Source organism: Leptopilina boulardi, unplaced genomic scaffold (genome assembly GCF_019393585.1).
Source record: "Leptopilina boulardi isolate dan_hultmark-lab unplaced genomic scaffold, ZJU_Lbou_2.1 LbouV2_70, whole genome shotgun sequence".
NCBI classification, from domain to species: domain Eukaryota; kingdom Metazoa; phylum Arthropoda; class Insecta; order Hymenoptera; family Figitidae; genus Leptopilina; species Leptopilina boulardi.
Genome location: NW_026138017.1, coordinates 197348 through 213489, shown reverse-complemented (window position 1 = coordinate 213489; position 16142 = coordinate 197348). Strand labels below are relative to the sequence as shown.

Sequence of the window (16142 nt, the reverse complement as noted above, 5' to 3'; positions counted from 1 at the left end):
TAATATAAATAATTGTAATAGATTTTCTATTACAAATTAACTTATAAAATGTAGATTCAAAATTCACTATGTCGATAAAAGAAATTACTTTTTTTTTTTAAATAAATTTTTAAAATTTATATTTTCTACTGACATGAAAAAGGGACAGTTGCTAGGCAAATCTTGTTGTCATGGAAAAGTAAACAGATTTTATTTAATCAATTTCTTCTTTCCCTTTTTAAAATTTTTCGATTCTAATGATTTTTTTCATATTTAAAAATATTTTTTATGAATTTTTTTTCAAAATAATAATTAACAGCACACAGAAAATTAAAAGGCATTAAAATAAGTTTATTATTTTAATCCAATTTTGCTTATTTTAATACCAAAATGTATTAAAATAATAAGCGTTGCAGCTTATTTTAATGCCTTTTAATTTTCTGTGTATAGGTAAATTATAATTAAAATTATTATTAATAAATAAACGAAATAGTGAATTATATTAATTAATAATAATTAGCATTTTATGAAAAAAAAATTTATATTTTGAAATAAATAAATAAATATTAGTTTTTTTATTTCTAGAAAAAAATTTTTATTTTCAGTACACAAATTACAGATAAAGGTTCTATTTTTTTTTTTTATGTAATATGTAATCACACTGAAAATCACGCGCAATAATAATTCTTAGGTACTTTTTTTTTGTCAAATATTTTTGGTACTTTCAGTACTGTCGAAAGTTAATTTTCTCGATGAAAATTTATCATTAGATTTAACTATAGCCCCCTCAGTTACTAAACCATGAAGAATTGCTTGAGCATATTCCTCTCTTCCCTCGTGAGTGTCGAAGGAAAAACCTAATGATGGTAGAAACTCCATCTCTACCACTGTTTTCTTTATTTTTTCACTATTTTCTTCTTTTTTCGTATCTACTTTTTCTTCTTTTACTCCTTCTTCTTCATTTTCTACTTCTTCTTTTTCTTCTCCATTTTCTACTTCTTCTGTTTCTTCTTCTTCTTCTTCTTGATTTTCTACTTCTTCTACTTCATCTTTTTCATCTTTTTCTAATTTTTCTCTTTTTCTTTCTTCTTTTTCTTCTTCTTCTTCATTCCCTTCCTCATTTTTTGTACCCAAAGTCGAATCCTCTTCGGGAATAATTGATTTTCCAGTTCTAAATTCCGTGAATCTATTTACATACGGTAATTGAAATAATGATTCATTTTCATCTCTTTGATTACCATAAATTGGCTCACCAAAACTCTTTGTCAATTGTTCGAGTATTTGTTCCTTACGAAGAAAAGAAGATTCATTAATTGATGATAATTTCGTTTGATTATTATTTTTTTCAATTTGAGTGGAAAATGGTCTTGGCAATCGATTAGTTTTAGCCAATTCGGACATTAATTGTAGAATTCTCATTTGTCGTTGATCATTTTCAATTTCTGCACTTTTACCCGTTCTATTGTGTATTTCCAAATTTTCCTCTTCCTTTTGAATTAATTTCAATTGATAATCATCGCGATGAGAAATTAATGATGTATCTTTTGATGATTCATCGGAAATTTCGGATTCTTTAGAATTTTCAATTTGAAAATTTTCATCAAATTTATTTTTTTCGTTTAAATTGTAAACTATCTCTGTATTTGATTCATCTTTTATTGGCAATGTTACTTGATATGGAGCATTGTTTTTAATTATTTCAGGTGATACAAAATCTGGTTGTAAAATACTACTGGCTTCAAAATTATTTTCTATTGGTTGATTTTCGGAAATTGACTCATATTTAGTGGAATCTTGAATTGTTGTAGGTGAAGAAGTTTGAGAATCGAAATTTAATAATAAATCCTCATTAGGTGGTTCTAAATCCAGGGCAATTGTTCTATGATTCAAAAGTGGATTCTCAAATTTTTCCTTAGCCAACGAATCACGATGATTCCAAATTGATGATCTTATTGTAAAATCAAGATTTTCATTATATTTTCTCAAAATTTGTTCCTCACTATTTATAAATGAATCATTGTTACTTGATGAATTATTTTCCCTATCATTGTTGGAAAAATTTCCATCTGTAGGTGAATTTATATTATTTTTATTTTGGAAATTTTCTGAATTATTTTTTTCTACATTATCGTGATTTTCAAAAAATATATTGCTGGCATTTTTAGATTGTAAATTTTCCGTTAAATTAGATTGATTATTTGAATAATGTTGATATGGTAGTGGTGGTCTATTTATTGCCATTGGCGGGGGAATTTGATCAGAATCTAAAGAACGAAATGATTGATAGGGAACCAGAGGTGGTTGTAAAACTGAAGACAATTCGGGAATTATTTTTTCCTCCGAGTTGAATAATTGAGGGGCAAGATTGAAAATTGGATCAGAAGTTGTTGATATTTCTTTTGAATTATGTTGATCATTTTTTGGATAATTTTGTTCTTCCTTTGAATAATCTTGATGATTTTTTTGATCTTTTGGATAATCTTGATGATTCTTGGAATAATCTTGATGATCCTTGGAATAATCTTGATGATCCTTGGAATAATCCTGATGATCTTTTTGGTAATCTTGATAATCCTTGGAGTAATCTCGATGTTCCTTGGAATAATTTTGATGATCCTTGGAATAATCCTGATGATCTTTTGGATAATCTTGATGATCCTTGAAATAATCTCGATGTTCCTTGGAATAATCTCGATGATTCTTCAGATTATCTTGTTCTTTTGAATGATTTTCAATTTCTTTAGAATCTTCAACTTTTTCTAAAAGATCATCACCTTCTTTCAATGATAATTCATCATCGTTCCCTTGCACTGAATCATCATTAGCGGAATTATTAGAAACAGTGGAATTAATGTTGGAATTTATCAATTCATCATCATTAGATTCATAATCATCATATTTGTCCTCTGTTCTTGATTCATAATCAAATTCTCTGTCCTCTTCACTGAAATTGGAATGACTCTTATTTGTCTGTTTGGAATTTGCAAATTCGTGTAAATTTTTCGTTGAATTTTCAAATGAATTATCACCAATTAATGATTGCGTTACAGTTTCTTCTTCCAATCGTTCCGATGATGATCTCACCAATCCTATACTTTCTCTACCTTCCATAATTTCAAATTTCTCATCATCATTATCATCATTGTCATCGTAAAATTGATCTTTTTCATGAATGTTTTCTTCTTTTTCATTTGAAGATGAATATTTGAGAAAACCACGAGTTGAATTCTTAAAACGAAATGGAGTAGCTGGAGTTGTTGTTGAAAGAGAATTTCTCCCATGTTCATAGAGATGAATTGAACTATCTAAATTTTGATCAAATTTATCATAGGCGAGTGTTGATGATCTATAACTCATTGGCACAGTTGGAGAATAAAATCGTCGACTTGTGGTAGTTACAGTTGGAACAGTTGGCGCATAAGACGGTTGATATTCATCACTAACAAATTCATTAAATCGATATGAATTCCCCTTTTGTGAATGACGATTTCTAAATTCTGTTTCATCATTATTTTTATGAATTCTCAATAGAGAATTTGGATAGATCTTTGGATTTTGATATTCATGTGAATAGAGAATGTGATCATTGTAACTATCATCGTGATCAATTTCTTGATTTGATTTAAATTGTTTTGAATAGTCGTGAAATGATGATGATGGATTTTCAGAATCATCATAATTTGTTGGTAAATCATTTTCCGGTGCATCAACTCTTGGATAGTGAGTGATTTTTCCTTGTTGTGCACGTTCTTCAGGTTCAGTTATGAGTCCCTCATCTGGTTGAAGATGTATCATTACATAGGCCTTTCGTATCATTTCATCGCCATCCGATTGATCATAATAATTGCGATTTATTGTATAAAATTTTCTTGTTGTTGAACAATCAACTTTATTCCACCAGTCGCATGTTTGAAGCTTTTGACTAAAAAGTGATCCAACTGGACAGAGGAATGATGATACGAGAATATTGTCACATACATGAAACAATTGACAACCAGCCTCATCGTCGGCATAGTAACCTGTAAATAAAAAAAAAAACAAAAAAATATTTTATAATTCTTTATTATAGAAAAAATGTTCTTGATAGTTCAATTTCTATATAATTATATAATAATAAAATGCTTGGTCTGTCCTTCTGTCCTAACTTGAAGTTGGGCTTTATTTATTTTATTATTTATTTATTTATATTTATTTATATTTATTATTTATTATTTATTTTTAAAAATTAAGGGGAGGCATCACCCCCAATTTTGACCCACTTTAATTTACATTATTAAATGAGGTTCTATTTTTTTTCTTGCATCATTTGGGTCTTAAAAACATACAGGATGGTCCAAAAAATGAAATTTTAATTTATGACCATTTTAGAAATTAAAGTCTTAAAAAAATTAATATTTTAAATATCTATATCTTTTTTTACAATTTTGACTATTTTTCATCGCCAATTTTTTTCCACGCTTTTTTTAATGATTCTTAAGAATCTCTTGCATGGATTTTCAAAAATTTTAATTTTTTCAAAAAAAGAGCGAAAAATATAAATTAAAACATCATTGCACTCTCCTATTAAATATGTATCTTCTTTCACAATTTTAAGTATTTTTCATCGTCAAATTTTTTCCACACTTTTTTAATGATTTGTCAGAATCTCTCGCATGGATTTTCAAAAATATTAATTTTTTCAAAAAATAAAAATTCTAAAATGGTCAAAAATTAAAATTTTCTTTTTTTTGACCACCTTATATGTTTTTAGGACCCAAATGATGTAAGAAAAAAAATATAACCTCATTTAATAATTTAAATTTAAGTGGGTCAAAATTGGGGGTGGTGCCTCCCCTTAATTTTTAAGGTACCAGAGGCCAACCTATTAAATATTAATTATAAAAACACAGGCCTCGAATCAACTTAAAGACACAAAAAAGTCATTTTAGTCGATTTATATTCCAAAAAAAAGTGGATTTGTTTTTTATTTTAACAAAAATATTTTACAGATTTTTAAATAAAAAATTTTTTTTTTTTTAATAATAATCCTTTTCGAAGGGTTAAAGTTAAAATTTTTAGAAATAATTAAATTTCAAAAGATATTGTTAATTTTCAAACAATTATTAAATTTTACAGAACTAAAAATAATTTATCAAAACAATTTTTGGAAAACATTTTTTAAATTTAATTGTATTTTCAAAGATTTAAAATTGAGATTTTTGAAATTAATTGAAACTTTAAGTGATTTTTAATTAAAATTTTAGATGATTTCACTAAAAATTTATTAGAAAATGCGGACAAAATACAATAATTTGAAAATCATTTTTAATTGAAAAATGGTTTCAGATAGTTGAATTTTCAAAGAATATTATTAAAATAGTTAAAAATAATTGAATTTCCTTAGAGTTATAATTGAAATTATTAAATTTCAAAAAAAAAAAAATTTCGATGGAAAATTTTAGAAATAATTAAATTTTAGATGCTTTTAAATTCAAATTATTAAAAATTCAATTAATTTTGAATTCAAATTTTTGAAAAAAATGAAATTTTATTTGATTTTGAAAAATAATTGAATTTCAGTTCATTTTGAATTGAAAATTTTGGGAAATAATTGAATTTTAAATGAAATTTTGGATAACAATTTAATTTAAGTTCATTTTTGATTGAAAATTTGGATAATTAATTTTGAATAGAAATTTTAGAAAATAATTGAATTTTATTTCATTTTAAATTGAAAACTTGGTAAATAATTAAATTTTAAATTGAAAATTGTGGATAATTATTGGATTTATTATTGATTTTGAATTAAAATTTCGGGTAATAATTGAATTTTAATTTATTTTGAATTGAAATTTTTAAAAAATAATTCAATTTTATTGTGATATTTTTTTTAAAAATTATAAACAATTGTTAAATTTCATAAAAATTTTAATTGAAAAATAATTTTGATATAATTGAATTTGTGATGTATTTCATTAAAATTATTAAAAATAATTAATTTAGTGAAGAATCATTTTAGTTCAAAATTTGTTAAATAATTGAATTGAAGAAGATCTGAAGAAGATCTGAAGAAGATCTGAAGAAGATCTGAAGAAGATCTAAAGAAGATCTACATTTTATACTAAAAAAATGTATTTTATTTACATTTTCTTTTCAAATGTAAAAAAAAAAGTCGCATTTTATTAAAATAAGTCGATAAAAGTCGTATTTTTGAAAAAAGTCGGAAAAAGTTGACAAGCTAAAAGATAATAATTATATTATAAATTGATCATAGTAAAATATTTATGTTAATATTATCCTTTCAAGATAATTTTTTATAAATCACATGACGTGCCTTTTGCGATTATTTATTTTTCTCATCTACCTTCGTTAAAAAGGTTTTTTCATAACCTTTTTAAAATTTTACCCCTGATTCGTTATAGAATAATGAGGAATTATATTGAACCTTTGTATGACATATGGTCATATAATATAAAAATAACAATTGTAGAGATTTTTTTTAAAAATAAATATATAATATCAGAAATAAAATAAAAGGATAAATAAAGGTTCGAGGGAAGGTGAATGTGTTAAAAGCTATATATATATATGATAGTTCCTATAGGTCGTTGGCGTGATCACAAAACTTGTTTTCCGATTCTTCTAAATGATGATATTTTCTCATCGTATATGATATCGTTTGGTTTCATTAAATCTATGATTGATCGTATATACTTGACGAATTTGTTTTAGTCGCAAATTAAAAGTCATAATAAACGAACCTCATTCTTGCTTATAATTCTTATGCAACGAATTATAGAAATGCAACAACTTTATTACCGAGTGTCAAGTGTCGATGAAGCTCATTATCACCTTTTGTGAAACGCGTGAGAATTTACCTTCATATACATGATGAATTCATAATCTTTTCCCTCTTAATTTTTGTATAAATAAATATTTTTTTTGTTGTATTCAAACCAAATATAATATTTGAATTAGATAAAAATATATTCAAATAAAAGTATATTAAAAAAATATATTTATAATTAAAAATATATTGAAATAAAAATATATATTTTGTCTCAATAACTATTTTTAGTTTCAAAAATAAGAAATTTTTGTTTGGCAAAAATAAATATTTTATAGTTGACAGAAATAAAAAAAATTTATCTCTTTATTTTTATATATAAAATTTGATTATATTTTATTTGCGCAAATACAAAAAATTTACTAAAAGTCGAGTCTGTAAATTATGTAACTTTTTTTTTTTTATTTCTTTATACTTTTTGGCAAATGTCAAAAATAACGCAATAAATTGGAGAATTTAATCATTTTTATTTATTTTTGTTTTGTTCTTTTTTTTTATATTTATTCGAATTTTTATTATCATTTTATTGCAAATTTTATTATAATTCTTCTTTGAAATAAAAAATAAATCTATTAATTTTTTTTTCTCTCAAGGTTATTCGATGTTATTTAACGAAAAAAATTTTTTTTTGTATAGTGTGCAATTAATTATAATCAAATAAACAATAATTGTATTGCATAATACAGAAATTTCCATTTGTCAATGTACATTATTTTTTTATCCTTCTTCGAATTAGCATATAAAACTTCTTTCATATATATATATTGAATTTCTACAAAGAATGATTTTGCATTTTATATTCTGTTTGTAACACGAAAAATAATTTTGCAATTATTATTATTATTATTTATGTAATTAATTTAATTGAGAAAAAATAGTTTTAAAATTATAAATTAATTATCGATTTTTCTTATTGTCATTGTTATTGAAGAATTAAAAATCAATTATATTTAATCATTTGGAGAAAAAAAAATATTTATTTATCTCTGAGCTGTAAATGAATATTTGTTTCAATTAAATTTTAATTCGAATGAATTTTGATTCGAAAATAATTTATATTTTGGTTGAAGTAAAAATTTTATTTGTCGTCAAATTTTATTTAATTCAAATTCAAAATTTGGTTTGAATTTTTTTGAAATATAAAACTAATAAATTTGTATGAAATTTTAAAAAAATAAGGTGTCTTATTGAGATAATTATCTTTGAATTACCGCGCCTTTTATTTTATAATTTATATATATATATTCCGAAGTAACCTATATGTATATCAAATGGCATATCGCCCTTTTTAAAATCGAGCTTTACATTTAGAATTGAATATCTTTTATATCTTAATAGGCCATATTACCTTGACTTTAAGGCGACAGAGTTTAAAAAAAATATATATATAAAAAAAAAATATGTCTATTGGTCGCCTAAGGATTGGAATTGGAAGACATAAAACAAGGCATTGCCTTTTTTACGGGGGGGAGGGGGGATCTCTTTTATAACAGAACACAGAAGGTTGGAATCAAAGCGCTTCTGCTAACGCTCTGACCTATTGCGAAAGTGTATAAAGAAAATGCTAACAGCAGATTCCATCCTCCGTGTCAGGAAAGTTGTTTTGTTACATCCTTGACCTCGATGCCAAAAGGTGACTAAAATATTAAAATTTTAAATATACGTTTGAACCCATTTTTTTTGTCAAATGTGAGAAAAAAATTATTACCCTCACTATGGTTCAAGTATTGTTGAATTTACTTTTTTTTTTTTTTTTTTTATTTCAACTTTTTGAGTAATTTTTTTTTTCTACTATTTTTTCATCCTGTGGCAAAATTGTTAGCAATTTCGTCATAAATTTTTTAATAGCTTTTTTTTTCAAGAGAAATAAGAAAAGTCTGATCAAAATTGTTACAAAATATATATATAGACTTGAGAAAAATTAAAACGCTTGTCGCAATATTTAAGTGTGACCATTATTATGATTTTTTTTTTAATAACTAATAATGAATAAATATTACTATTTTATGAACTATTATATATGATATTTCAGGCGAGGGTGTGAGTAAATTAAAGGAAATTATCATAAAAATATACCTACCTTTCTGTAAGAAATTTAATAATATAATAATAGATCGAAATTGATAATTTAATATTGTAACGGAAATTTTAAGTTTTTATTTTATTATTACATTTCTTATTTCTCTTTTTTCTGCTTCCCCCTTTTTTTTTCTTATAAAATAAGAATATATTTCCAGGGAATTGAATAAGTTTATAACGATAAATTTGCGAGGGAATTATATAAGTTTTGTATTATTATTATTTCATACTATTTCGTGGGATTATAAATAATACCTTATTTTTTCGCCAGGAAGAAAATATAAATTTCTTTTTTGGAATTATATACGAATTGATGGGGGATCTTAATGTTAATCTATAAAGGACAAAATTATAGTTAAGCTTTTTTTTTTGTCACTTTTGATTTTATTTTTTGTATAGCCAGTAAATTATATATTATATTTCGATAATGAATAGAAATAAAAATTAATGTTTTGACACATAGAGAAATGTGTGTATAGAGAAAAAGAAAGAGAGAGAAGGTCAAAGTATAATGATTGACTTACCTCGGTCACGTCCTTCACAAGTAAAACTTGTCTGAGGTAGTCTCTCATATGCTGGATAATCTACTCCCGGCTCACCTGGAACGCTGCTTCTAATGTCCGATGAGCCTGAAAAAAAAAAATTATTCAATTATTTTTTTTTTTTTTACTACCAATTTAGCATTGAAAACAAAATTTTTTTTCTTTAAAAAATAAAATACTAATTTAAAAATAGTAAATTTTAATTAGGCTTTAGAAATTAAAAGTTAATTTTTTTAAAATAATTTTTTAAAATAATTTTTGCTTATAAAAATAAAATACTAATTTAAAAATATTAAATTTTAATTAGGCTTTAGAAATTAAAAATTAATTTTTTTAAAATAATTTTTTAAAATAATTTTTTAAAATTGTCTAATTTTTTTTTAAATCTCGTTTATATAGAAATTATTTAGTGTGAAAAATAGAATTGAGTACAAAAAACAAAAGAAATATTTTTGTCATGAAGATAGTTTTTTTTTACCAATAATAATTTAGATCATTAAAAAAAATATTTGCTTAATGTGATATGAGTTTTATTTACGATTTTCGAAATATTCAAGTTTATTAATAAAATTGAAAGATAAATTAGTACCAAAAAATAATAGAGTAAATTTTTTTTTTTTACAAAAAAGATAAAGAAATTTCTATTTCGATAGTTTAAAACAAAAGCGTATAAAATATTTGGCAAGTGTGATTATTGTTTGGTGAATAAATGTATATATAAAATTTGCAAACAATGACCAAAAAAAAATTATTGCACCATTTTCTATTTAAATAAATTAAAGAAACAATAGACGAAATTAACTATTCTGTAAAATTTTTTTATTGTCGGTGGTTAGATACTTTTTTAAAAAATGTTCATTCAAGAATGAAACAATTATTATGAAATATAATAATTACGAAAATTGTTTCAATTATTCAATGTGATATTAAAATTCAATGAAACGGTTTTTTTTTATTAATAATATATTTATTAATTAATGAATAATAATTAAATTAACTTTAATTTAATTCTATTAATTTTTTGTAACGGTTAAAAAACGTTAATAATTTTTTTTTACCATTTAATCTGTTAACTTAATATTAATTGATTAATTAAAAAATTTAAATTAATTATATCAATTAATTAAAGTGTTAATTTTTGAAAAAAAAAATTTTAACGGTAAAAAATGTTTAAAATCCGGTATATATGATAAATTTATGAGTCTTGTGCCACGCACTAAGGTAATAAATTTGCAGTTGACCTTGTACTCAACCTCATTTCTCGTCTTAATTGCATTCAATGCAAGTGCATTATGTCATGAAGAAAAGCACATTTCACATTTTGCTGATCGAATTATAATGACTCAATATCATCTTCCAGACAATTAATTTTCTTTCTATTAGAAAAATTTTCTTTTTTTTAACTACGACTCTATTTTATTCCTTTTTTTTTTTTTTTATTAGAAAAATTTATTTATATCTCGTGAAGTTTTTTTTTTATATCGAATATTACAATCTCTTGCTTCATTTATTATTAGAATAAAAAGAAAAATTAATTTTTTTTTTCTATATGGTGTTTTAATATATTCTTGTTGAAAATGAACTTACCGGATCTATCTCGAGCATTATAATGACCTCTGTCGAAACCATAATCCTCGAAGAAGCCATCATCCTTAGCATCATAGTATTTCCTTAAATCATAAATATATTTTCGAGATATAGGCAATTATATTGTAAAATAGGGATTTTTTTTTGAGGAAAGAAAAAAATTTCCGCCAATTAAGATTAATTAATTGCTTATTTCATTTTCGTACCTTCCTCTGCTTCCATCAATGGCTCTTCGAGTAAGGAAACTTCTCTTTGTATTTTCATCTTCTAAACTATCTTGAATATTGCATAAAACCACTGCTACTAGATCTGCGATTTGGAAAAAATTATTTTTCTTATTTAATTTTTTTTTCTTCTTTTACTATATTTTTTTTATTGTATTTTTCTATTTTATTTTAATTTATATTTTACTATTTTATTTTATTTTAATTTATATTTTACTATTTTATTATATTTTAATTTATATTTTACTATTTTATTTTATTTTAATTTATATTTTACTATTTTATTTTATTTTAATTTATATTTTACTATTTTATTTTATTTTAATTTAAATTTTTCTATTTTATTGATTCTTTTGTTTATTATTTTATTTCTTTATCTCATTTACTTATTTTTTTTTCCCAATTTAAAAAAAGTAAATTCCCCCCCCCCCCCCCCAAAAAAAAAATTATTTTTCTTTTTCAATTATATTATACAAGAATGAAAGATTTTCATTTATACAAAGCAAATAATAGGCGTGTCATATCTATGCAGAATTCGTGAAAAAAAAAAAATAATAAATTGACACAAAATAAAAAAACTTTCGCAATCTTCACTTTCGCCAGAGTGCGAGAAATAATGATAATCGGTCTTCAAATATCATTTTATACCGCAATATTGCCCGCGAATACAATAACTTTTGCGTGAATGATAGTTCAACAAGAAAGTATAAATATTAATTTTCCTCGTCGTCGTAATGGCCTTCATTAGTTCCTTCTTTTACCCGCAAATACTTTATCAAAACCGATCATCTTTTGCAACCAGGTGCATCGCATATAATAAATTAAAATTCGACGAGTTCCTTCTTCAATTATTATTTTTATTATTATTATTATTATTATTATTATTTTATTATTCTATATTTTAAACTCATTTATCTGATTTATTATTAAAGAATTATTTCCTTGATAAAAAATGAAGCTGAAGTACGCAACGTTTATGATAAACAATTTTTAAAGAAATAATTTTTTAAAATGAAAAATTCTATAATTTTTCGTCTAAAAAATATTTCTTATAGTTTTCATTAATTAACAAATTATAAAAAAATATTTTTTAAGCAAAAAATTATAGAATTTTTCATTTTAAAAAATTATTTCTTTAAAAATCATTTATCATAAACGTTGAGTACTTCAGAGCTTCGTGATAAAAAATTGTATTTAAATTTGATTAAAATTACATAGATAAAATTATTTTTTTTCAAATCAAGATAGAACAATATAAAAATATTAGAATTTAAATTTATTTCAAACTAAATTTCAATTAATTACAGTTCAGTTAAATTTAATTCAAAAAAAAAATTTCCCCCTTTTTCTTAAATGAAAGAAAAAGGAAAAAAAGTGTATTTTTTACAGCAATATTTATTGTCAATAAAAGTGAAAAAAAAATTTGTAATTGTTAACATGATTATTTATTTTAACGAGGTAGCATTATTTTAGAAAACGGTATAATTGATTTTTTTTTTTAAATTCAATTTCTCGACAGTAAAAATTTTTTTTTCTCATTTTTATTTTTTCTTCACAATTTTAACTAAATGTTTTCCCGTAAGAGAATCTTCATTGTTACGAATATTCTCATTCGTATTGCTATAAAAGAGAACAAAGTGAACGTATTAAGTACTTCCTTCATATAGGTATAGACTAAAAGTTTATTATATATATATATAATACTTTAGAGAATGGCACGTGAAATTGAGCGTGGCTGAACTTTTCAAATTGTCTATAGACGATTAAGTTTTGTGATTTGTTAGTAACAAGTATTCGTTATACTGTCAGCAATCAATCTCCAGATGAAGGAAGACTTCATTATATACGATAATGGTTGGCTTATTTTTTTTTAGAAAAAAATGTTAAACAAAGTAGCAAATTCTAATAACAAATAGTAAAAAAAATGCGGATTTAGGAAACCAAAAAATAAAAAAAATTATTAAATATTTTTATTATATAAAGCGTTTAAAAATTAAATGATTTTTTTAATTAATTTTCTCTAATTAAGCTCATTTAGTATGAATCAAAATTTAGAAAAAAAATTTGAAAATAAAAAAATTAATTTAATATTTACTTTGATATTTAGATAAAAAGTAATTCGGAATTTTAATTTAGAATAAATTAATTGAGGTAAAAATTGGAATTAAAATTAATTTAATAAAAAAATTGGAATTAAAAATTAATTCAGTTAAAATGTTAAAAATTTGAATTAAAATTAGTTCAGTTAAAAATTGGAATTAAAATTAATATAATAAAAAAATTGGAATTAAAAATTAATTCAGTTAAAATGTTAAAAATTTGAATTAAAAATTTGAATTAAAATTACTTTAATTAAAAATTTGAATTAAAATTAATTTAATTAAAAATTGGAATTAAAATTAATTATTAATTTTTTTAAAAATATTTTTATATAAGAGAAAGTTATATGAAAAATTCGCCAAAAAAAAATAGAGTAATTTTTTTTTTTTTGCATTATTTTATCAATGACAATTTTTCCCATCAGTGTTTTATTCATCAGTATGATGAATATTCACAAAGTATAAACTATAGATAAATTGTTAACGGATGTAGGAAATGTCACTATATACATAGATCGGTATATTACAATTCAATTATATCAATTCTATCTGCAATCTGATATTCAAACAATTAACATTATCAACTTTTTTAAACACTTTTGTGGAAAACAATGCACATTCACTTTTCTTCCGGTTTTAATTGCGTATATATCAACTATACAAAAATTCATGTCCTCTTTTAATTGCCAATTTTTTGCCACAATTGTTTTCTAAATAAACATTTTTCATTGTCAAGTTTTTTGAAATTGACCTTAATTTTAGTAAATAAAACATATTTTAATAATAATAATAATAATAATAATATTAATAAAAATTAAAATTAAAATTGTATTTTCGAATTTTAAATTTATAAATCTATTGTAAAATATTTATATTTTTTATTTTACTATTTAAAATTCTTTTTTGTTATTATAATTTTGTTTCTTATTTATTTTTAGGGCAAAAAATATATTTGTACAAAAAATACTAGTAAACAGAAAAAATAAAAATTATTAATATATGTTAACAAATTTTTTATATAAATAAAAATAATAATAATTATAATAATTATAATCATTTACAATTATAATATAATTATTTTTAATATCATTTTATTTATTTACAATATTTTTAAACATTTATAAAGTTACAATTTTTAGTTATTAATAAAAAAATGTTAATATTAAAAGGTCTTAAATTTTTCCCAAATAATCTTAATAACAAAAATGATTAATTTTGAATGATTATATTATTTTATTATTATATTATATTATTATATAATTAATTATTATAATTATAATTATTAACATATATTAATTAATATTTATATCAAAAATATATATAAAAAAAAACCAAAAGTTTAATTATAAAATTTTATTTAATATTTATTTTTAAAATTCGGCGCAATCACTCTCTTTTAATTATAAAATGATAGAAAAAAAATTTTGCGCATAAAATAAATGACGAGTCTAATCTTTCATTGATATATTGTGACTCACCTTCGAGTAATTATTATATTTATAAACACTTTTCTTTTTTTTTCTCTCATAAAATTATTATTTGTGAAAATATATATATATTTTTTTTTTGAATAATAAAAAAATATTTGTACACTTTAAAACACAAAAAAAAAGAAGTGATACGTGAACACTTACACGATGCGCGCAGGGCTAACCACATGTTGTAACATTACATCAGGTTTTTTTTTTTTCGAGACGATCATCCGCCCACTAAGAAGCAAACGATGCACTGTGAGACGACTCGAATCTCTTTGACTCTTCTTCTTCTTCCATGTATAACATCTTCGCACATTATAATGGGAAGGGATGGGATCCTTACCTTTCTTTTGCTTTCCACCTCTCACCTGTCGCGCTTCCCACAATTCCACGTGGGTGCCTTCTAAAAAAATACCATCTCTCTCTCTCTCTCTCTTTCTTTTTTTCCTGATGAGCAAACTATTTGCACCAATTAATTTCCACATCGTTTGTCTATATATATATAATCTTAATATCTTGAAAAAAAATCTTAGAATTCATTCAATTGGAAAAAAAAAATCGAATTCCCCAATATATAGAAGGAATTGGAAATACAAGAAAGACAATTCAATTGTATACATTTATCAGATTTTAATTTACTATTTGTATATATAAAATATTCAAAGGCGTTAATTTCGTGAGACCCTAAACATTAAATTATTCATCGAGAAAATGTATAATGTTATTCACGCGTAGGAGTTTATATTGAGAAATTCACATTTTATTTTAATCGAGAATAATTTTAGAAAAGGTCATTTTTTCATCTTTCGCAAAAAAAAGTTTTAGATAATTAAATTTTTATCCCAAAAATAAATATAGTCGGTGGAAAAAAAAAAATTTTTTGTTATTTTTTTTTCATCGATGATTTTAGAAAAAATATTTTTCTACAAATTATTATAATTTTTTTGTCGCAAAAAAAAATACTTTTTGCAATTGAAAATTTTTTCAAGTATATCATTACACAGAAAATTAAAAGGCATTAAAAAAAGAAGCGTTGCAGCTTATTTTAATGCCTTTTAATTTTCCGTGTAACCTATAGAAGAAAAAAAATAGTTTTCTGTACAAAATTTATTATAATTTTTTGTCGGAAAATTTTTTTTGCAAAAACTTTTTCCGATTAACTAATTTTAATAAGGAAGAAAAAAAAATATTTTTCTATATACAAATTATTATAATTTTTTGTTGGAAAAAATTTTTTCCAACCTTTTTTGCGATTAACAAATTTTAAAAAGGAAAATTTTGTTTGGCAAAAAAATTAATTATTTTCCTCGTGGCGGGGGGGGGGGGAATAT

General features: G+C 22.7%; 1 protein-coding gene across 1 annotated transcript; it reads right to left on the bottom strand.

Annotated features, from left to right (window-relative positions):
• Positions 1-555: 555 nt before the first annotated feature.
• Positions 556-15115, bottom strand: LOC127290476 (homeobox protein 2-like). Its single transcript, XM_051319053.1, has 5 exons — positions 14971-15115; positions 11220-11322; positions 11014-11096; positions 9409-9513; positions 556-3998 (listed from the first exon to the last, which is right to left on the bottom strand). The coding sequence occupies exons 1-5, from the start codon at positions 14993-14995 to the stop codon at positions 685-687; spliced, it is 3630 nt and encodes a 1209-aa protein (XP_051175010.1). The 5' UTR covers positions 14996-15115; the 3' UTR covers positions 556-684.
• Between the last annotated feature and the right edge of the window lie 1027 nt (positions 15116-16142).

Excerpts from the sequence above, each read along its gene's own strand:
- LOC127290476 (XM_051319053.1), bottom strand. The coding sequence starts at position 14,995 with ATGTGGTTAGCCCTGCGCGCATCGT. Across the intron at positions 11,323-14,970 it reads GTTAGCCCTGCGCGCATCGT|ATCTAGTAGCAGTGGTTTTA; the intron begins GTAAGTGTTCAC and ends TCCAAATCGCAG. Across the intron at positions 9,514-11,013 it reads TAATGCTCGAGATAGATCCG|GCTCATCGGACATTAGAAGC; the intron begins GTAAGTTCATTT and ends TTTTTTTTTCAG.